Raw genomic sequence first — 26,091 nt, forward strand, 5'->3', positions numbered from 1 at the left:
ACGGGCAGGAAAAAAATGATATTTTTCTGTCTGGAGTACAGAAAAAGGTCATTTTCGATCTCATCATACTGGTATTGAAAATTAAACTTTCCACTGTACACGTGTAACAAAAAAATATTTTCACATGCCGTTAAAATTTGGTTACCTGAGGCACGTGCAGAGTCATAGCAAGTTCTACTTCTCCGAAGGATAGCATAGGAACGGGAATAATTCGACAAACACATTATACACGCATCGTTTATTACAATTTGTTTACGTACACGTGAACAGCGATTCGATCTCGCCATATAACACTATATAATATTATATACAATATATATATATACAAATAATAATAATAATAGTATAATGATAATAATTGTATTTTAACATACATTCAGCGTGGTTTTTACGTCATTACATTATGATACAGAGTGAGCGACATTTCGTAGGAAATAGAGACGGATAATGAGAGAGAGAAAATAGAACGGAAAAAACACCGAAAATCTTATTACGTTACACAATAATGATAATAATAATACTAATAATAATATTAGAGATAAAATTTCGTCTACGACCGGTTGCACGTCAAGTCCAGAGGCGCGTTTTTCTCCGGCTCTGGATGGCCGTCGACCGATCCGTTCGAGTCTGACAATGACGCCGAGTCACTTCCGGCCGCGCTGTCGTCGTTGTCCGAACCGGACGTCCGGACAGCAGCGTCGAAGTCTACCTGCAGATGCCGTCTCCGCCGCCGCCTGCGGCGCAACCGGTCCTCTGGGCTGTGGCCGGGCGATCGTCCGCCGACGTACGGGAGGAGCGACGGGGAACCGAGGGATGGCGGCCGAGACGGCGTGGACGCGGTCGCGGTCACCGACAGGTCCATCGGCGAATCCTGGACCGGCGGTGGGTCACGGTGGACGGCGACGCGCTTGGAAGATGGCGGCCCGTCGTCGTCGTCATCGCCGTCTTCGTCACGGTCACCTGCACCGCTGTCGTCGTCTGCGGTCGACGACCGATACGACGGACTTCGCGATGACCGGTGACCGCGTGATTGCAAAGGCGGCGTTGGCGGCTGCGGTGACTGCTGCAGTTGCTGCTGCTGCTGCTGCTGTTGCTGCTGTAAGGCTAGGAAGAACGGTGCGGGTGGAGGGAACGGAAACGCCGAGAAGAACGGCGAGGGCCAACGCAGCAGTTCCGGTCGGACAGCCTGCACGACGGCCGCAGCGGCGGCAGCAGCCGACACGGACAGCCGGCCGGCGGCGCCGTCTTTATTCAGGTCACCGGCTACGGAGTTGTTGTTGTCCGCGTCCAGGCGCAAGTGGTGTTTGACGTCCGCCCAAAGCGGTGGCGTCCGGCCCTGATCCAGCGACACTCTGCAACCCGCCGCCGACTGTTGCTGAAAATTCAGGCCCGCGGATGTCCTGTGTTGTTGTTGCTGATGCGAGAGTTGTTGATGCTGCTGCTGCTGCTGCTGCTGCAGCTGCTGGTGGTGGTGTGGGAGTTGCTGATGGTGCTGGTTGTTGTTGTTGTTGTGATTTTGATGATGCTGCTGCTGCTGTTCCTGGAGCAGGCAATGGATCTTGAACCAGTTGGACCGCCGACCGTACCGGGAGCCGCTCTTGGACATGCCCACCACCAGACACTTGCGCAGCCGGCACGCCTTGCACGACGTCCTGTTCTTCTTGTTGATCACGCACTCGCCGTTGTTCTTGCATTCCGATATCGAACTCAGGTTGTTGTAAGTCCGACCGAAAAACGACTAAAACAGGAAACGTGTAAGCTTCTAATAATTTATACATATAAATTATAATGTAATGAATTAAAATGTTATGGTTGGTTGAATTGTAATTAATAGACTCAAAAACTATATTTTTGTTTGCAATTATTTATTTTTGAAATATAATTATCATATGATATCATGAGGTTTTATTGTCGACAAAATTCCTTTGAAGTTAAATACATTTTATAAAATTTTCAATTTGCTTATATCTAAGACTTCACTATTTAAAACAAGGTTCCATAAAGTAGCTTGTATACTGAAACTTAAAAAATGTTTAAATATATAAATACTATTTTGTTTCATAGACATTTGAAGCTGAAATTTGGACAAAATATCGATATCCAGGCAAGAAGAACAATTTCAGTTATTGTGCTGAAAATCAAAAATATTATTCATGGGAATTTGAACCTTGGGAGTGTATTATTATACTTTATGCACACATAAAACATGGCATTTTGAAAACATTTAGATTAATGTTATTTCCTCTATATTTCTACCACGGACCAATTAACACCATTTTATAGTAAGTCTGTATCAGTTCAAAAGTTAATAATAATAATACAATATGGTATAGATGATATTATAAAATATAATAATTTAATATTAATTATATAATAACCTAACCTCGCGATGTTTTCGTCAAAAATGAATTCAACCTACTGTTTTACACTATTACCCTACTACTATAGTACTAAAATAAATTACTGTAATAATAGCAATACATATATAATATCATAAAATTAAAAATATACTTTAATTAGTATATTTGTATAATATAAACTGTCTTAGCTCAGAATCGTTTTTCGTATGTAATCTATTGTTAATTATCATTAAATACAAATTGAACACATACATTTCAGTGAACTGCTCCTCGATGACTAAATACACTCGACACCCACTGTATACAGCAGATCGGTTATCTACTTTCCTTTGTTTTTTCAATAATAGTTTTAATACGAATTCAAATATTTTTTATCGAAAAAAATAAACGACTTTTAATACACTTTTGAGCTTAAGAAATCAAGCGAAAACAAGTTTTACTTTACCAAGACCACCTTCGATAAATAATATTATATTATTCGCTTGACGCCTTTGACAAAATTAATCGCAACATTTTGCACTTACTCAAACAGGAAGGTTATTTTTTATTTAAGCCATCCATTGATGACACTACCTATTTTGTTTAGTTTATTAGGAGAAATTTGATCTAGTAATCAAGCATTTAGCAGGTCACGACACCAATTACGTTTGAGACGTCTGAAGGGGTAACCCGGGATCGAAGGGACGCTAGATTTTTTATAAGAGGGTTAGGATGATTCAGTAACCTACTGTAAAGAGGAAGGTTATAAATATTATTTCGAGTAAATTAAACTATAAAATATAATATTATACACAAATACTCGGTATTCCTGACATTTTTTTTTCAAATAAATAACAACATACCCAATTTTATACTGTTAAGTGTTAACACATTTCCATTATTATTATTAGACGAACTCATTAAATCTATTGCCGATGTTTCTCGAGTGCCTAGCTCATAATTTATGTACGACTATATAATATTATATTCTATAACTATTTTTATTTATAGATGTCCCGTCGGCAAACGTGGAATTGATTCCTGAGTCGATTAAAGAGTACGATTTGGTTCCCAAAAAAAAAAATACTTTCCAGTATACAACTGTTCGAATTGGTTCCCGAATAAAATTACTTATCAGTTTATCAGTATATAACTCACTATTACAAGATACGTATATGTACAATGGATAATCTTATAACATTAATAATTTTTACTTGTTCACATAATTTAGAGATATTCAGCATAATAAAAACAGTGTTTGATGGTACTTTTAAAAGTTGCCCAAAATTATTCTACCAGAGTTATACAACTCATGGTGTAAAAGATAATTATTATTTTCCCTTAGTTTTTTTTCTCCTGTCCAATAAGAACAGTACTACTTATATACAAGTATTTAGATTTATAGATCATATTTGTTTGACCATTTTTAACCATATCTAGGTATTCGAAATAGTGTTTGAACTATTCGATCTTATTTGAATTTTAGACAGTCGTAAGTCTGAATAAATGGGAAGGAAATTTTTGCTGGTTGAATATATCATAATAATATGAAAAGTTAATTTAACAAGGTTGTATTATCATGAAAGCTTGAACCATTATTCAATTATCGTGGAACGAATTCGTATGTTACCTGTAGACAACCCTGGAACCAATTCGTAGTCGTCCGTCCCGTCATGGCGTTTCCCGTGTGTTATTAGCAATATAAAAAAACCCCTTTACCCCCTTAGAGGTCTAATTTTGAAAAATCCTTTCAAAAAAAAAACAATAATAATAATTTTTTCAAATGATTCTAATTATTCTATACACACTTATTGTTATTAAACAATGATTCTATAGTTAAGATTATAATTTGTATAGTTAAACAAGTTTATAGCTCATCGATAAGAAAAATTTTATTATTTTTGGATAACGCAATTTATACAATTGAGCTATTCGGTGTTTTTCATACAACTCTTAACTTAATAAAAATGTTATGTTAGTTTGTAGCTTAAAATAAAAAGTCATAAATATAGCGGTTACAGCCGTTGCTACGTTCGATCGTCGGTAGACAAATTAATTGTAGTAGTATCGTGTCGAAACAAATATCTATTCTATCATTATTATATCTTTCCTAGCAGATCCTTTGCACTTCGTTGCCCTTTAAAAATGCCAACTCTAGGTTAGGTCTAGTAATATATTTTTTACTAATAATATTCTTTATTTGCATTAAAGATATTTTTAACAGGAGATATTTTGTACTGGAGATATTTTGTATCGGAGATATTTTGTCGGAGATATTTTGACCGGAGATATTTTGACCTGGAACCAATCCGGTGACACCGCTATTTGCACACTCTATATGAATAATATGTTTAATTTTAATTTCATTAAATATTTTGATTGTGTAGTTGATGAGCGGCTATAAGTGCAACTCAGCTAACAGCCACCTTGATAGGCAATGTACTAAAATTCAATTTGATACATTCTTAAACCCGATCTACCAGATTAACCAATGGTAACCAAAAAAATTTAAAAAATACCAAGTTCTAATAAACTAAAGAAAGTTGCGAGGAAAATTAGTTATTAATTAAAACAAACAGGGTTGAAATCGGCAAAAATAAATTGTATACCTATACACATATTGTACGGTACGGCAGCCCGCGGGTGACCTAAGTTTGTTTAACATTTTAAGCGTGATTGCTTAAGCTAACCATGATGAATAAACACTTATCAAAAAACACAATGTAAAATTTTTCATTAATCTTCCGATTGATTCCACTGCGAAATGAGCACTAAGAAATTAAAAATTTAATGTTTTATAGCATAGATAGAAGATATCTGGATCTGTTTTAAATGATGAGCGATAAGCGTGATACCTCGACTAAGGGAAATAGGGATTTATTTTTATAACATAAATAGATATAGATATAGATAGATTGTAGAATTTTACTCCTCGGAACAATTTATATATATACGCAGATCAAACACATAGTTAGACATACAAAAAGTTATGGTCGCATTTCGCAAAGGAAACCCACAGGTTGCCAGGCTGTAAAATATGTATATAGATATATAATTTGTACATAAACAATTTATTTATGCCGATTTCAACCCTTTAAAATAAAAATTTTGAAAAATCCTTTCTTAGTGGAACTTGACATTATATATTGAGAAGATATAATATGATATACGAACATTGAATGGTGTGGTATAATATACCTACAGGGTGACTCACCAATAACATGCGCATTCCCTTTTTTCTCCAACAATGCAGTCATTCAAAATCTGATTTTTGAAATTTTTAAATATACTTAAAGACCACATTATCAAATTCTTGAGATTTTTTGTACTACTTAAAGTGTGTCCTGTGGAAATAAAAACTTCTGCTTTTCAAATAAAAGCCAACCCTTTTCAACCGTAAAGTATTTAGTGAATAATTTTTCTGGAAAATTTGACTTATCAAAATTAATTAATTAATTTTCGTTGTGTTCTAAGGATAAAAAGTCCATGGTAATGGGTTTATTGACGATATGTTACCTGTGGTGATTTGAGAATTATAGTAATTAATAATCTATCAACATAAATAATTTGTAAATATGGCCCAAGTATAATAAATAATTATATAACAAGATGAGGGTGAGCATGCTTGGTGAATCAACCTATACAGTGCGTATAGTGCACTATATATAATGTATATACGATATACCTATAATAATATAATACATTATCAGCACTTAGCAAGCTTATAACTTTTAAATTATATTATAAAACATAATCTAATACGGTCTCGATGACGATGGTGGTGGTGATGATGATGACGATTGAATCGTTCCCACCGACAACGATAGAAACCTTCTAACACGCGTGATTTGTGCCTGTATACATGCAGTTATTACTTATTGCACGTTTATCGTCGCAGTTTATCTTGAAATGATATAAATTATAAATCCTTTTCCACCGTCGACGTCATCATGGGAAACTTTTATTATTTTTATAGAGAAACGAGGACTGATCCGAACAATCATTAATCATGTTAACTATTTTCAACATTCCGAGGGAACTTGGCGAACGTCTACCTACCTATATTATACTGGCTGATCCTGAGTGGCGTTCACCGTGATAAATTAAATGCCCTGTGAATTGAATGCTCCTGGTTAACTCCGTTAAATGTAAACGGCACAGATTTTTAACATGGTTGTTTTAGATTTTTTTAATCAAATGTAAATATTACAGGTCTAAAATTATATCCGCTCGTATTAACCGATTTTATTTTCCATTATCAATTATTATGAGGCAGCTATATATTCTATGAAAATAAAAATAATATTCGTTTTTCGAGAGCCTACAAATCCCTGCGTGTACCACTAGCAAAGTTTAAAAAATTTGACATCCTCAGGTATAGGATTACCTATAGAATTTGCTTCTTATCAATATAGATATTTGGTATACATTATAATATTATTATACAAATAATTATCTTATGGCACTCAATACAGTTTGGTATTGAAGTTTGTACTTTTATTCGTATAATCGTATTATTATTTGGAAAAGATCTCGGGGGAAAAAACGTAGTACGCTACTCGACATTTTCCACTTCAGGGAAAATGTATCAATCATAAATATGTTTTTGGGTTTTTAATGTAATTGAAGAAAATATCGAGTAGCATGCTACACGTCTTAAGTTAAATTTCACTTTATTACAAACAATCGAAAAATGAAGTCAAATACAACATAATTTTAGTTGTATTCAATTGTATTCAATTGTTTGTATTTCTGAACATTTTTTGGTATCTACTAGAGCAAATAATTTCTGAAATGTATTTACTTTTAAGTGAATAATTATTCTAAAATAAGCTATTTAATAATATATACTTTATTTTACTTGTAATTAAATTCTATAAATTTGGCATAAATTCTTGAATAACAATAGGTAACCATGACAACGAAAGTCTTACAAAAAATCGGTCAGAAACAAAATCCCGTTCATTGACATTTGTATGTTAAAACCAGGGCTTGCATTTGAAAAATAAATTTTGTTTTACGTTATTTACGATCAAAACGTTATACAAATTTTGAGTTTATCGTTATTCAAAATTTAAACGTTATTCAACTTTTGTGTTTATCGTTATTCAGAATTAAAACGTTACACAATTTTTGCGTTGATCGTTATTTAAAATTTAAAAGTATTTAGATACCTGTTTTAAAAGTACACAGGCCGCAATTTAAAAGTATACGACTGTGACCTTTTTTTGGGGACATAATTTCCCTATTCTGAGTTTTAAGTAGGTATTGTTAAATTTTATTTATTTAATTAAATGGGTTAAACTCAGGGTTAAACTAATATAAAGAAAACGTATGCACGTTAAAACTATAAGTATATTAGTATAAAATATAAATATTAAACATTTGACAACAATTAGACAAACACTGACGAGTGAATAAATCTGAGCAAACTGAACACCGAACACAATAGTTGAATAACTTGAGTGGTAAAAATTTCGACCGTAGTACAAATAGTACAGTACAATATTATCAGAGCATCACTATTATTAGCTATTGGTAATTAAATTATTCTATTAATAACTTCTTATTAAGTTTTAAAATAATATCTAATACGGGATCTCCCAGATAGGCCGGATACGGAATAAAATTAATTCTTGGATAGAATAAATAATTGAATACTACTAAGTATTATTAAATAATTGGGAATTAATTATTTCGTTTAATGGAATACAATATATACCGTTTTGCGTTATGTTTTGTGTTATTTATTTACGTTTATCGTTTTCCGTTATAATTACGTTTACAAATTTCAATCGTTTTTTATCAAATATAACGTTATAATCATAACGTTATTATAGCGTTTGCAAGCCCTGGTTAAAACGAAACTGTACCTTGACGCATGAACAAAAATATTTTGACATTTGATCAGACCATGTAGTGCCTAAACTGTTAGAAAATCTCATGTTTATAGACCGATGTGAGTTGGTTAGGTTATTATATAATATAATATAATATAATATAATATAATATAATATTGCACCTGCAACGGCTGCAACCTGCAAAGTCAATCGGTTATTAAAGAATAAAATTTAGATATCTGTTCAGAATTTTGGACGCAATATAATTAGAGATATGCGAGCGTATAATATATATTATAATAATGGAATTCCATGGTAGTGTTTTAGATGGTGTTGTACCTCTTTGGTTTGCGATATGACTTTAAAATATTCCAAGGATATAGGTAATACATGCTTATAACTTGTACGTTTCTTCTTCTAAATTAACTGGTGGGTAGACGGGGGGGCGTTTGAAATGTGAGTTATATGACCACGACTACGGATTGGCACAAGAATCTTCTTGTGTATGGAGGAGGCAGCTAGTATATTATGAATTTAAATGGTACATTATAGTTTATTGTGGGCAACCGGTGCCTTTTTCTCTAGACAGGGTGAAGGGATTGGTGTATACTGTATATATATATATTAAAAAGGTAATTTTGAAGGCAACTGGTGTATAATATTATACCCCTCTAACAGCCAGCAGCTACTGTACGGCTTAACCACAATATCCAATGAAAATATACATAAAAAAACATTTTACGATAAATCCCTCACGTGTCTGGTCCGTGGATGAAGCACTTCAACGATTTGATCGACCGGGTGATGTTAAACGGTAAAATATAATAATATAATATGTATTTGTGGTGGTATACCAAAATATAGGTAGATAGGTACCTATAAATGTTTATAATACTGAAGTTGCGCTTACTCAACGATCGAATAGATCGTGTAAAAGTGTCTTTTGAAGATTCCTTGGACGCATCGACGAGATATTATATTATTGTTTCTCCGGACTTTGTTAGAGAGAGAGAAAACCATAAATTAGACGTTGTCGAACGGGTGAGCCTCATATTATTATTATTGTTATTATCTACGATCGTTAAACATTTAGCGCCGTGCCTCGTTCGTATGTATACGCGCTTTATTAATTGTTTCTCAGATTATGCAATATATTATTCCCTCAGCGTAATATAATAATAATATTATTATTAACGTCCAACGATTGAGTAGGCTCGTGATGTTTGCGTCGTCTATGTGCGTGTGTGATGAATGCTCTTTTTCCTCTTCTTCGATTTCGAATTAAAAAAAAGAAAACAACCGTGAACGACGATGCGTCGCCGGTCGTTTTAATAGTTTGCCGTGACGGATATCATCATAATTTATAATATCTAACTTAACATTACATGGGCAGGCATTGCTACACACACACACACACACGCACACACACGAGTACTCGACAAACGCATTCATCGACAGATATCATAATAATAATATTATTAAGCGTGCTATATGACGACGATGTGATTTCGATTCGTTCTATAGTGCCTATATTAAACTGTGTAGCACACGTTATATTTTTCAGCAGGCCGAGCGATGCATTTGCGTTCAGTATGAAATTTTCTTTTTAATTAAATGGTTGGTGTGCAATTTTTTTACGACTACGCGTGTGTTAAAAAATGTTGCAATACGTGCCACACGCAGCCGCAGTGAAGTTATAATAATGTTTATAGGTATATACCTACACGTTGCAGTGGTTATTACCTATTATTTTTGTGTATGACATTGTATAATATGACCAATCAACGTGGTGGTTGATGGGCCACGGGCCGTCGTGATAGTTATGGCTACGTTTATTATTACCGTTTTTATACTTTTTGACATCTCGAACCAGAAATTAAGGGGGGGGGTATAATCGTAAGCGACCGTGTATTATCCGAAAATAGAATTATAGGAAATAAAAATTTTTTCTGTAATTGTTAGCACCAAAACTGGAAACTGCAGAACCAAACCGATATTAATCGATGGAAACATTAACCAGATCTGGAACCGAAATAAACGAAATTACTATAAATTCCAAGTCTAGGGGATTTTAAAACTGCCATTTTTCTTTAGAATTTGAACTTATTAGTTATTTTTCAAGTAAAATATGGATTTACCTAAAGGTACAGACGTGGTACACCGGGTGATTTATTTAATTTAAGTTACTCATTATTTGAAAAACTCGTTTAAAAAAATATTTTTTTACATAATTTAAGGTCATTAAAAAAACAAAATTTTTCTAGAAAATGTTTTCTAATCGTTTATCATTTTTAATTTAAAACTTTTTGAAAACATGTATTTTTAATTCTTTATTCCCGAGCAGAATATTTTTTGGAGTAGTTCTATGACTAAAAATTAAATTTTAGACGAGTAGTTTATGAATTATGACTTATGAGTGTTTAAAGTTTATATGGGGCTTAAGGAATGGTGCAGAGGTATCCGGAAAAATGTCGATTATAAACTTGATGTAAATTTCAAATACTTATATGCCGACTAATAAACTACTGGTCCGAAATTTTAGTAGATCTAAATTCTCCGAATAATGTTCAACTTGGAATGCAATATTAAAAACTAATCACGTTGTCCTTCAAAAGCAAAAAACCTTCTGATAAAAAATAATAAAAAGTATAAAGACTTAGAATTATGTAATAGAAACGTTAGTAGTTTCTGATGTAAAGAGGGTCCTAAGAGTTAAACGTTTCACACTGTACCTATGTAAAATATATAGGTATTTTGAACTATATTAAAAAACTAACAATATCGAATATTTCTCTATAGTTAAAACTTTGTGGGTTTCATGGGTTTCGTGGGGTTAAGTTCATCAACCGTCAAAATTGTTTCATTTGTTTGAAATTTTTGTATATGCCTTTTCTTTTAGTAATGGAACCGATTTGAAGGGGTAATTTGAACATTTTGCGATTTTTTTCTTTCATCTATACCAGAGCATTCTCTAATTATTAATCTTATATATATATATAAATAGGTTACATCGTGTGCGATATCATAAACTATAACGGCATTGGATCCAAAAATCAAAATATCAGTCTGTGTGTCTATATCAGTCATGCCCAACCCGCGGCCCGCTGGTCACATGTGGCCCGCCAAGGTATTCCATGTGGCCCGTTACAAATTATTAAAATAAAACAAAATATTCCAAAAAAAGTAAAATTATTACAAAATACGATTTTAATTAATTTATAAATACAAAATACAAAAATAAAAATAAAAAGGATATAAAAATGTTTTTATATTGCAACCTACTATGTGTACCTAACTAAATTATATTAAGATTGAGATTATGAGTACTTTTATATTTGGTGGCCCGCTCGATTACAAATGTTTACCAAAGTGGCCCGCCGAGGAAAAAAGGTTGGGCATCACTGGTCTATATGTTGCACATCATATGGTATAAGTATAATAGTATAAATACTGACATACTGTGCAGGTTAAGACTTAAAGTTCGAGGTGGAGGGTTATAATATTATAGAGTGCGGTGATCGGTCATCGTCGTCGTCTGTGTGATTCGTTTGACTCACCCGAAACTGTGTATTTCCATCGGAAATTCGGTTAATATAATGTAACTCATTAACGCGGCAATAATAACGGGTAACCCACCCAATAATATGACGTTAAATAATAATTAGTAATTACACGGTTTTGGTCGTAGGGATAATGGATTTTTATTTCCAGCCCGATCGATTCACGCACGATAATATTATATTAAAATATGTATTATATCGTAATCATATTATAGTATTGTATCGCACCGAACAGTTTAACAGTCGGTTAAGCAGCTTATGCCTACCCATAACCATGTATATACATATTAATTAAACTTTGGCGAACAACCACATATACTGCTGCAGTGTGCCCGTCGAACGTATTACGGACTTACGGTACACAAAACGACCGATACACGACGATGCTGTCCCAGACGAATATTACCGAATATTGGTCGTGCTCGTGCACATATTTCTTATAATAGCTCACGGTCGATTTAAAGTCGATAGTTATAATAATAGTATTAGAGCTATTAGCTTATAATAAGCGCGTCAACCCTGCACAGCGGTTTTTTCCAATACTTTTTATTAATAATTATTATCAAATTAGTATAAGGTATTATTGTAAAATAATGTATAGGTACAAATCTTAATTATTATTGTTGAACGAAATACGATGATGATAATAATAATAGTAATAATATTACCTTGCATCCTTCACACGTGAACGCTCCGAAATGAAAACCGGCGGCTGGTTCTCCGCACACACGACATAGCTGACTCATCTGCAAACATAATAATATTATGGTAAATTCGATTGAAAAATGTGTGTAGGCACATCCGCCGCCGCGATAGGTATTAGATTAAAATTCACGTTATTGTCATTACCGGAGCTGTGCCTCACAAGTTACAGTAAGTACATCACATTCGCATATAATATTATACTATATACTTATTAAATAATATCTTTATTACTTATATATTATTATAATTATAATTATATGTACGTGCAGTGATTATAATAATTTCCGTGTTCTGCGGCGGCGGCGATGTCAACGCATACATATAATATTATTACTATAATATCGCAGCATCAGAGTATTCTTATGGCGTATAATATGTATATATATATAAATATATATATTTATAAGAATTATTATGCTATACGATCGTTTGTTTTCATTGTATATTATACTATTTCTACTGGTTCGAAAAAAAAACCCGAAGAGAATGAGGAGAGATCAAAAACGCGATACGCGTATTATACCTATAATATGTACGCATTCATATCGTTTAGTTCGTATTTTATTAAAAAAAAAAAAAACGTCTCGAACGGTGCGATTTGCATACGATATTAATGTGTTTTTCAATTGCGAAATTATAGAATCTCCGCATCCTTAAAAATATATATATCCAAGTCAGTTTTGGTATAGGTTATATGGGTACCTATATAGTATATATATAATATGTAATAATTATATACCATTATTTATGGCGCTAAACTGCGCCGTTATACCTACCTATACAACGAAAACTCATCCGCGAGATTTTATAATATATTTTTACCATCATCGAGACGAAAATAATGATAATATAACATTATATTATATTATTATTATTATTATTATTACAACCCGCACCGTTCGAAAACTCGATTAAAAATAAACAAGACCTAGCCCGTCGGAAACTTTAATGGCGGCCGAGGTTTAATATAATAATATAATATACGCCGTCGTCGTATTATCGTAACGTTTGTTTAAGCCAACTATTTATGTATGTTATTGATCTTCTTCTTTTTTACATACCCACCGGGTGCCCCTACTACCACCTGCTTGCCTGCGCAAAACGTCTGAAATCCTGACGATTTGCATAATGAATAAAAAATAAAATAATAACAACACAGTCCTCGAGCGACGACGCGTCCCATCTGAAAGTTTGATATGCCACCCCCCACACGCTCCTACGCGTGGGTCACATTATTATTATTATTATTATTGTTGCGAAGCAGATGAAAATCTCCGGATAATAACTACCGTATTTATATTTTCAACGGTTATGGTTCAAGTTACACACACCTATAAAATATATAACGTCGCGGTGCCGGTGACAGTTTCGATGGGCACCATTGATAAGAAGCGCGAGGTGAATCTGCCGAGGATTATTATTATCATTGGACATATATTATTACTATATATGATTGCATATACCTATGTATAAATATATATATATATTATGTGTGTGTGTGTGTGTGTGTGTAATTTATTGGATATGAACATGACGATCTGCTGCAGCGGCACTCCTTCGCCCGTCCGCAGCGACTTTCGATTCACGCCGATCCTCTCGTCCGAATGCCATCGTATAATATGTACGATTTGTACTGCCATCGGAGGCACATAAAATCTACCTTTTATTTTATATTATATTATTATTATTATTATTATTGTATTCCTATATGTGTATACAGTTCATTAAAAATAAAATAGCAGTCTAACAATAATATCGTTGAAATTCTATTGCACAAGTATATTACATATATATGTGGTGTGTATATTTTATACGGCTAGGTATATGGGCAGGTACCGTATGGAGATTTTGATCGTATTGACCCTTGACATATTACTTTATTTTTTATTTCATTTTATTAGAGAGTTAACCTATGCCAACCCGGTGCGGTCAAGTCTACTGGTCCATTGTATAGTCTCGTGCGTATGATGTAAACATCCCATAACACTAAATATTAAATTGTCATATAAATATATACATCCTTAGGTATATACGCGTTTAACTTTGTATGTATATAAAAATAAAAAAAGCACCGACTCACGGTCAGTCACGGACGACTCTCGGGCCTAATAATGACGATGGCTTGGCGTGAGTACCTTTTTTATTTTTTTATTTTTTATTGACGTCATTAATCTTCTAAGCCACTCATGTGCATTCGTTACTTCGAATGAGCATAACATGCAGTTGGTGTCTCGTATAACCTGATTGGGATCCCGCCCCATCCCAGTGATCACTTAACCCCTATATTGTTAGGTAACAGATAACAGACGTCCACTGACAAAACATCCGTAGAACAATATAAACCTCAAATACCTACTTAATTTTACTGTAGAAGATGATAACAAATACTATAGATTAGTCTATAGATCAATCTACAGTATGTGGTGATAATAATATTATATATCATGATAATCCATAAGTGTTATTTGCTGTGGATCTGTAGTAAACAAAAATAGATATAAATACGCTTTACGGTTCTCGGTTATTTTTTTCTTACCAGCTTCGCGGATACGTATATACTATATTAAATTTATAAAATACGTTAGGTTCAATTCTTTTTATGGTCAATTATCGAGATATTTTTGTGTCTGGACCATCCTTGCAATTAACAAGCAAGGATAATTGGTGTTCTAATTACTAAATAATTGTTTACTATAAAAAATTCGAGAGCATCGATAATCAAACCGGATCATATTATACGTACGAGACAAAGTTCGCAGAGTATAATCCAAAACGATTGACGAACTGTATTCTTGTTCTACAATTTCAAAACGCTCACATCCTGCTTTACATTTCTCGGACGTTTCAGAGTACAAAACTAAATAACATTCCTGTAATCTGATAATAATAATGTATTCATCTCGCCAGGAGGTTCGAAACACATAGCTTATTAATGTGTATATTATAAAGTTGTAGTGTTTTGCTACAGTCGCCGGTTCTACCTGCCGAAGACCTATTTTGTAGCAAAAACCGATTGGAGGTGTGTTCCTTAAACCTTTGTAAAAACAGGTGAGGTGTAAGAAAATTTGGCTACTCCTTGTGAAAACTCAAGCTATGTGAAAACACGAACCATGGGAAAACAGTACCGTCCAAGTCATGTGTAGAGGTGTAAGGTTAGGTTAACTTGGAAGGAAAAAGGTGTTGCTCCGTGCAGTCCTCGTCGCGCTCAGTACGAGCACCGAGGGTGAGAACCTCAAGAATTCTTTGTAATATATTGGATAAAGCTGCAACTGCAGGTTAGATATTATAATAATAATTTTATGCGAATCTCTATCGCTCGGCGGTGGTCGTGCGGGTCGGATGTAGAGAATATTATTATATTATACCTGTGTACCTGTTGTTAATCTATTATTATATTATTACATGTAATATGGCAAACCGATAGAAAAATAATAGATTAACCATCGCCTCCGTTGTGGCCATTTTATTGTTTGTGATATTAGTATCATCATCATTATCATTATTATTATTATTATTATTATTATATCGTCTTGTCCGTGTTCTGTCCGGATGGCGGCGGCGTGTTGTACCCATATACCTATACCTCTCTATAGTAATATAATATACTTTACAGCAACTACTGCAGCGTAGTAGGTACTTGTATTATGATAATCAGCTACCCGTCTTTGATATCGTCGTTGCCGGCCGGTGTGTGTGTGTGGTGTCCGCTCTGCTCTTTTGTACATTATAATATTGTTGTTATTATTATTATTATTATTATTATTATATATAAATACGCGTGCGTGTGTGTCCGTGCTCGCTCGCGCCCATGTAAGTGTACGCGGACCATTTGTAAATCCATTATTGGATTATGTAAATGCCCTCTTGTTATGACTCTATTTGTATGATACCATATTATAATGCGATCTGAGGCTGAGGTGGGGGATTTTATATTATACCTTTATATTATTATTATAATACGCGAGCGGCGGCGGCGGCGGTCGTGTTACGGTTGGATCTTGGGGCTAACCAATATATATATATATATCTATGGGTAGGTTATTATATTATTATGAGGTAGGCATGTAACCATGTAGGTACTATTACAGGTACACACGGCGCACATCGTCGTACGTCCTTATTTTATTATTTATGCCGAGTTGAACTTTGGCCTCGTTTCTTATTATTGTACATTTTTTTTTCATTTTTTCATTTATCATCATTATTATTATATTATTACATTTTTTCCCCGTAAGTACGCCGCCACCCGAAGACGTTCTCGTCTATATTATATACTTTGTGCGTTAGACTAGATCGTCGTTGACTGTTGTTGATTTTTAATAGAAATTTAGACATTAAAATCCTGCTGACGGGTTAATGTAGGAGAAGGAATCTCGGCCGACAAAAAAATCACACACCTCATGTATTATTTTAAAACAAAATATTATTATTATTTAATAGCGAAATACGGTCGGGTTGGTTTTCGTCGTCGTCGTGTCATCGTTCCGTTAGTTCGTATATTATACGAAACAGTTAAGCGTTTCAAACAAATCGTAACGATTTCGTTCGCATATAATTTGACGTGCGACGACTACAGACGGACATTTTCATCGGCGGCAGCGGCAGCGGTTCTCTTTGTGCCCGCGCATACGATTATAATAATTAGTTTCACGAAAAAAAATAAAGAGAGAAAGAGAGATAAAACTAAATTGTTATTTTTTTTTAAAAAAACAAATACGAATGCGGTCGGTTATTATATTAATATTGCTGCACAAAACGTGTACAAAAATACACAATACAATGTATACATACACAATTTACGTATACAGAGAGCACGCTCGCGAGCACGGTTTTAAATGCGTGGTTTTTAAATATATAAATAAATAGACGCACAACATTTTTGCGTTTATGATTCACGTCAGACTTTCACCTAAAGTCGTACTAATGGATTTCTGACACCGGATAATTATTTCCACGATTCGTCTTAATAGCAAACTGCAGATGATTTCGCGGGCCGGCAACGACGTTGACGATGATGGTGACGTTCTTATTATTATATGCGGAGGAAGTGAATTCGTCGGAAAAAAACTCATTTCGCATAACCCGTTGACGTTTATGATACGAAATTTTGACAGCATCCGAAATAGCCGACCTTACGATGATTTTTTCCAGTATATACACATCATATTTGTATCAAAACACTTGTTGATTATATACTTATGTATATGGGTACCGTACCTATACTACCTACCTATAATGTCCCCTGCAGCTTTCCAACGGATACGTTTTCGGGTACAATACATTTATACTGGATATCCACATTTAATTTTTAAATGTTATATAGTCGTATGTCACAGATACAACAACAAAAAAAGGTCTTCTCGAGTTTTTAATCATAAAATAATAAGTTTGTTTGCTTTTAATAAGTATATAGATACACCTACGTGTTTTTAATTTGTTTCGGTTTGACTGATTTTTTTTTCATTAATAACAAAATACTATAGAGAATTCTCATTTAGGTACCTATAATTTTCGTTTTATGACATTAAAAATGTGGTTGTTTTATCTTAAAGGTGTAATACGTATAATAATCGTATTACTTATATTATATTATGAGGTACCTACATAATTATTAAATTTAATTAGCAACTAGAAGCATATTATGTACCTATACACTATACAGGGGGATTTTTGTAGCATTCTCACCAAATTTTTATGTTTAAAGTATACATATATTCAAATAATTTGATTTTTGTGATTTTTAAATAAACTTAAGACTATATTTTCGAGTCCTTGAAATTAATTGTACCACTTAAGGATGATTCTATGACAATACAAACGTATGTTTATCAAATAGAAACTCGCATTTCTCAATTTTAATTATTATAAAGCAAATATATTTTTTTTGAGAATTTTAATGTATCCAAATTAAAATTCAAGCTAGTAGTTTTTGAGTTATATAACTTTGTGTACTAAGTATAATATGTCTAAGGCAATGCGTACATTAAATATGGAGGCTTAAACGATTTGAAAAAGTGAATTATTTCTATTGATTCATCAATATAAATAATATATAAAAATGACCTAAGTAAAATAAATACAACATCTAATATTAACATATAACTTATATTTTTATAAAACCATTTTTAAAGATTATCATACTTAGTACAAACATTTTAATACTTCAGAAACTACTCATTAGAATTTTGATTTAGATACATCAACATTTGTAAGAAAATCATCAGCTAAATAATTTGCAGTAAAAAATAGGGATTCTCATTTGAATAATAGAAGTTTGTATCACCACTGAACACTCCTTAAGTAGTACCAAAAATATCAACAAATTGAAAATATTGTGTTTAGGTAAAAATGTACTATTAAAATGAAAAATAGGGGTGAGCATGCATAAAACATCTCCCTGTGTAATATACATAGTATATACACATATTTTAATTCACTATGCAGTCATAATAAAATTAATTTTACAATAATATTGTTACCAAACTAGTTATAAATTATAATTGGTAATAATTAATACATTTTTTGTGTGTACTGTCATGAGACAAATATGAGAACTGCACGTATGCTACTTAATGGAATATTTTTTTCAAATATCGTTATAGTTTCTATAAAATTAAAAGACAGGAATAACAAATATGTTGCAAAATCGTTTGAGTTTTAAGTTTAAAAATCATTTTTTAAGTAAAACAAGAGCTTTCCAAAAATGTATTACCCTAATAATTATGGTATTACATTTGTGAATAGTTATATACTTTGAATTATTTTGAGAAATTAAATTAATAAGGATATCAATTTATACATTTTAAGCCATTATTAAAGCATGTATTATGCTTGACGAATTTACAAAAAAAATTGTTTTCTTTATATTAAAACTCGAACAAGATTATTATTGTTATTTTCTATCGGTATATATGTATGTACAAATAACATCACAATACTATTTTAATACTTAAAAATCAAAAAGAAATAACACTGCTATTCTCATACTTCACGTACATTTATGTTATTTATTTATGATTAATGCTATTAACTATTTCAATATTATGAACAATTTCAAATATTGTATACAAAGAGTTTCAATTTTTATTGATTTACTAACATAAATTTAACCTTACAAGTTACAGTGTCAATAGAATTATAAAAGTATCAAGGGTTACTCATTATAGAGTAATTTACGTTGTTTTGGATGAAGAACAATCTTTCAACCAATACATTGATTTTATGTATAACTACTGAATGCCAATGAGAAAATGTGTAGTCAAATGGATATTCGTAACATTATCTATAGTGATAAAAATTGTCATAAATATTAAGTATAACTAATATATCTTATCATATAAAATACATTTTGTGAAGTTCAAGGACCATTTTCAAATATAATTTCTCTGATAAATTACTAATTGTCACTCAGTCATATTTATGTACTGTTGAATATTCAGTATAATTGATTACGGACAACAACCGATGGGTTTTGGAAATTGCACGTGGAAATGTTTAGACCGTTTGTGCACACATTTTTATAACTGGTACGGCTGAACCAAGCATTTGAAAATTGATAGATGGTTTAAAGTTTGCGCAGATATTATATTATAATAAGATGATATTTTATGCATAGGTAATCTAAATATTATAACTGCTTAACAAAACCAATAGTTTTTAAATAGGTACTTATATCACAAAATATTGTTGATTTTATGCCTGTCTTAAAATATGTTTTTGATGAATTAAAATAGTAAATATTAAATGTGTTTGATTTCGATATAATTAAATAATTTAATGTTTATTAATTATGTATGCATTTTAACCAACTTTTGTATGTAAGTTCGTTAGATTTGTGCTCAAACATTTCATTAAATCTCCAGTGAAATATTCAAAATATATGAAAATGGTTCACAGCCTTCCAATGCATACAATCTGCAGTGATTTATTTTATTAAAAACTTAAAACAAGTTATTGCTGCAAACGGCTGTTTGGAATTATATCAAATACGCATTTCTCTAGGTATGATAATTAATAAGCAACAATGTCAACAACGATATGATATACCTACTAAGCCTAGGATTGATTGAATGGATATACAATGAACTTGTGAACGGTACAAATACCAAATAAAATTTAAATAATTTATGCATCTCTTGGACAGCTGAAATTTGTCCAACAATAATTTATTAATTAGGTATCTAATTAAATACGTAAATAAACTGTTTTAAACACAAAATATTATAACTCGCGATTCTCGGCGCAGTTCTTTTCTGCAAATATGCTATGAATAAATTATTAGTGCGCAGATGTGCAGGTCGAGAGAGAGAAAAAAAGAATACCTAATAAATAAACGAGAAATGTTTATCAAACTACGATCGATTACACATTTGCAATAGGTACAAGTGTTTTTGTCTACCGTATATTCCACTTGTCCGACTTTTAAGTATTACATCTTCGCGACATTTTTTTTCTTCCACTTTTCACTGTATCTCGGGTTCTTTGAAACCCGTCATTTTCTCTTTATATACAGTTGTTATTTCATTCATTCTGTCAGTCTCTATTGAATTATATTATAAAAGAAACGCTGTTTATCTTCTTCCTCCGCAGTGCAAACCCGATTGGCCTTAAGCCGAAGACGTTTAAGCCTACCGATTACCAATACCGTGTGTAAATTCACCTTTTCTAGATTTTTTTAGTTCCATTCTTCTTTATATTTATCGCCGATGATTCAAATCGTTAATGAAAATCGATATTGTAAATCGTAAGAATTAAATTTCATGATATTATAATATAATTGTGATTATAATATATATTCTATGAGAAAAGTTTCGGAATTTTACAATGTTATGTAGATGATATTTACTATAGTTATAATATGTGGCCAATAATTGAGCATAAAACTTATCAAAAATAATGACGTAGATGTCTTATTTTTTTCTTCAAAATATATAGTTGCTTATATCAACGCAAACTAACCTTACCTACATACAAAACTATTACTATTATGATCGGCTAACAAAATAAATGCGAATAAGATTCGATTTCAATCCGTCATAGTATTATCTTACTGAACACCAAAAAAAAAAAATCGAATTCAGATTAAAATATCCTTTTTTGCACGATTATAAAATATAATATGTATTCCAATAGTAAATTAAATGAATTTTTCCGAAGGTTAATTTATCGTGTACGGATATCTGATGATTTCGTACACAGAACCGTTATGGTCGATGGCTCAGAATTGATTCTAAAAACAAATACCTAAATATTAGCACTCAGCAGTGAACAATATTATTGTAATAACTACAAGACCAACGGCCGGAAACTCGCCGCAGAAAAGCTAGAAAATTCAGAAACCTACAATCTACGACCTACTTAAAATGAAGATAAACTGCGGGCTCGAGTATGACAATAATATTATATTATTTATTTAAGGGTAAGAACTCGATTACATAAGAATTATAATTTAGTAAATTAAATATTGTATAAATAACTACGTAGCTAATAATCTAATAATTAAAAATCACAGAAATAAATCTAATAAAAATGTTGTCTTACAAAACTATTGGAAGAATTAATAGAATTTAGACTGAAATTAAAAAAAATCAACTGTCGATAGACATCATTCAATTTATTTGAGCGTGTAATGCATGATTTGTTTTTCAATTATTTAGATGGAATGTAGTAATTATTGATGATCTAATTCTAAATTAATTAACCGGAGAAAAAACTTAATAGCTCTGGACTGGAGAAAAAACCATTCAGTAGTTCGAACAAAAACATTAGGTGATTAATTTTTCTTCCTTTTGATAAGCTTAGGATATTTAACGTACCTAACAATGGTTGATAAGACGAATGAGGTACACGTATATATATAGGTACTTACGACATCCGAGGTGGATGAAGTGGTGTGACGAGGGTCGGCGGGCCACCAGTGTGGTAGAGACGATGGCCCATGGGCGCCCTGACCGGGTCCAGTGTTCATGTCCGGCGTTCGTCATCGGTCGTCATCGTTGGACGAGCGACGTTCGAGTGCTGTGTGCTGACGGTCGTCTGTCGTCACCTGCAACCGATTGCCGGCGGATCGCGCGACCGGACCATCGCACGTCGCGAAACCGACGATAGTAATACGAGATTGGTAATATAAAACAAATGAAAACAAAAAAAAATATGTTTAACTTGGATGAACGGCGACGCGTGTAGTCGAGTTAGTTAGTTGTATGATTGCGATCGGAAAAAACGAAACCCGCGGCAAAAACGGTGTTTTAGAGTGTATAACTATAAAATATGTTATCGTTAAATTTATAGGTAGGCACTCGTATAGTTTTATTGTTATTGTATTAATTGTCGATCCCAGTGACCGCGGGGCCTCTCAAAAACGAAATACCTAAATACTATTATGTTCCTGAGTGAGCTATTATTATCACGTCGAAAACGACCGGTTAAAAAAAATAAATTTGGAATTTAAAAAAATGTCTTAAACCTTTGCGGGTCCGACGCTATAAATTTCGTACCACGTCGTCGTTGACTGCGATGGTAGTACCTATACTATATCGCGTGTACGCTGTGGCCGCGACGGGATCGCCGGCAATAATGGGACTGAGCGCGCCGGGCACGTGTGATCGTCCGAGACGGAACCAGAACCGAACCAGACCGGTTTCGTCTCCTACCTAGCGCGCCGCGTCGTCTTCGCGCGGAGCAGTCGTCTTCTTCTCCTTCGTCTTCACCTCGCGGCCCCCTTATCCTCCTCATCAGCCACGACGTCTTCGCCCCGTGGTCATCGCGTTCTTCCGCCTCGCTCCTTCCGCAATGCCACCTCCCTAGACGCTGCCCACCCAGGTCTTGCTCCTTCTACCGCGCACGCTACTTCCTGAACACCGCCGAGTACCGTATACTATTCGTCGTTCCTCAACTTCCTCCTCCCCCTCCTCCTTCACTCCCTGCGTAAGTGCTGCACTACTGTGGGGCTGTGTCCGAATACATATTATAATGTCTGACTTTATAATAATTATTGTTATAAAACAAGTACCTTAGAGGTATGGCTAAGTGTAAAGGTGCTGTGGATTTGCGCGCAGTATTTCCAAAAGTTTAAGAGGAACGAACAAAATTCGAATAAATTATATATCCAACGGTTTTTTTTGTAATTCTTCGAAATATCGAACGTTTGTGTAAAACACGCCAGATACCTATTATTAAAGTTTTTTTTTTTAAATTACATTTAAAATACTAGAATTTCCGAGAATTGACTGTATGGTAACACGCCTACAATATAATTGACCTCCGTGTAATATTGAAACATAGGGGTCATCAAATGGTGGCTTGTGAAAAAACTTTACAGGAAAATATTTTCGAAATCATATTTTTTTTATGGCGATTTATTTAAGGTTTCAATTAATTAAATTGTAGATTTAGATTTTGCTCTTATTGTCTTTTGATAAAAATGAGTACAGAAAATTATCATGGTTACTGAAAAGTGAAAACTTCCCAAAGGGATCCTTCAAAAATATTAATCGGTGACACTGTTGGAACATGTACTTTACACATCATGATGCATTTTCCGGCTATTTTAACAAACCTATATTTTCCCCCACACAAACCTCTGCGAAAAACTACTTTAACGTAGTATATATTAGTCATGCTGAGATGGTTATTAATATAGCCCGGATTTATATGCATTTGCACATTTTGTTTCAATAGCCCAAAAAGTAGCTAGAAAATAAAATATTGCATATTTAGACCATTTAAAATTTGTATGCATAGTTTAGCATTTTTCTAAAATATAATGCATATTCACGAAAAAAAAATAGTATTAGGTTATTAATGATAATACCTAACGCCATTTCCTATGTAAATCCCGCGAATGTGAAGTTTTTCTTGATTCAAGAATATATTTGCTGAAAACCGACGTACATTCTTATTTGAAAATGTATCCAAGTCTTTAGTTATTAATTACTCATAGTAAGTTACTCACATAAATATGGTGTAAAGCTAAAAAGCTTTTATTTAGCACGTTCCGCAGCCTCAGAGAATAATACATTCGATGGCCCAATAAATTTATATTGTATAATATATAGGCAATATATATACGCTACACGACGTCGACCTCAAAACGGTAAATGTTTAAAAATTCGTGAACGGTACTTAAATGAACCTAATGTGTGATTTATCTAATAAAAAAATGTACATACTTATCTAGTTATAAAATTAATAGAAATTGTTTTAGTTAGGTAGGTACTATAATTATATAATATATAGGTACAACCGTTATGCAGTTATTAACAATTCAAACTTAATTTTAACTGGAAAAAGTTAAACTTGATCTAAATATTTTTTAACTTCAACTTTAAAATAAACAATTTGTAATTTAATTTTTACAGTAAGCGAGTACCTATGCTGAAATATTTTTAAGACTTGAGACACGTGAAAAAAGTGCCACCCAATGGCGACACTTCACATCGGAGCTTGTTTAATTTTAATTAGGATTTAGGATGTAATATTATAGTCGACCTAATCACACAAATACATAAAAATGAAATAATTAATAAACTATAAAATATACCGATTTTGGTCACAAGTGATAATTAGTGTTATATACATTGTCTTTTAATATAATAATATTATATTGTATAATTAATACATGTTTTGACTCTAAAGTTAATAGCTACAGCGCTAAAAGTTTTTAACTGAAAGTCTATATAACTTTCCGACTTCAGCTGTTTTATATTATATCACTGATTCAATACGAATGACGGGTATCAGATAAAATAATACTTATGTGTATATTTAAGACCAACTCTAAACCTATAATAATATTATATTATGAATATAATATTATACATATAGAAATTATAGCAATATCGCATATACCTACCTATAAATAATATAACGTATGCGAGGCGAAGAACTTTTACAATACATACTTTAATTTCGTATTAAACATAATGTATAAAAATATTATGTTTATGTGCGTTTGAATATAAGATATTTTCAAAATGTTATTAATTTTAGTATACCTAATAATATATAATATTATAGCGTTTATATTATTATTATTATTATTATTACATTAGGACAGTGGGCAGCAAAAATAAATGTTTTAATACGACATATATTATAGGATATTTACTGTATATTAAATATTTTATATTACATTATACACTATTAATGTGCGCGACTTAAAAGAATTATATTTCACCTTCGAATGATAGCGTAAATGATTCAAAGTTTTTCGAATTTTATGTTTATTCCCGCAATATGTTCAATATAATACGTACCGATACATTATATATAGGTAGGTAGTATCTCATATACGCGGAGATTATATGTCTTTTTTCTTTTTTATTTTACAACCTCGCACATATATAATAATAATAATAATAATAATAATAATAATAATAATAATAATAATAATAATATAATATAATCCTTAAAACGATTACGTACCCATAATGGATACATTGAGCGGATATTATAATGTATGTACATGCGTGTATCTCACGACCCAGTGTACCCATGCGACGGATCTCATACACGCGGAACACATTCAATAAGAATTCGCACGATTGGCCTGTCGGTTTGGGGGGGGGGGGTCAAACGTTGTGAATGATTTTTCGCGCCACCCAAAAGAATGTTGCGGAGGTCGTGTCGATGTGCGTATAATAATAT

General features: G+C 32.7%; 1 protein-coding gene across 1 annotated transcript; it reads right to left on the reverse strand.

The window, feature by feature from the left end:
• Positions 1-223: 223 nt before the first annotated feature.
• On the reverse strand, positions 224-23,069 carry LOC111035772 (protein embryonic gonad-like). Its single transcript, XM_022317534.1, has 3 exons — positions 22,313-23,069; positions 12,408-12,485; positions 224-1,738 (listed from the first exon to the last, which is right to left on the reverse strand). The coding sequence occupies exons 1-3, from the start codon at positions 22,409-22,411 to the stop codon at positions 551-553; spliced, it is 1,365 nt and encodes a 454-aa protein (XP_022173226.1). The 5' UTR covers positions 22,412-23,069; the 3' UTR covers positions 224-550.
• Between the last annotated feature and the right edge of the window lie 3,022 nt (positions 23,070-26,091).

Source organism: Myzus persicae, unplaced genomic scaffold (assembly GCF_001856785.1).
Source record: "Myzus persicae strain clone G006 unplaced genomic scaffold, MPER_G0061.0, whole genome shotgun sequence".
Lineage (NCBI taxonomy): Eukaryota > Metazoa > Arthropoda > Insecta > Hemiptera > Aphididae > Myzus > Myzus persicae.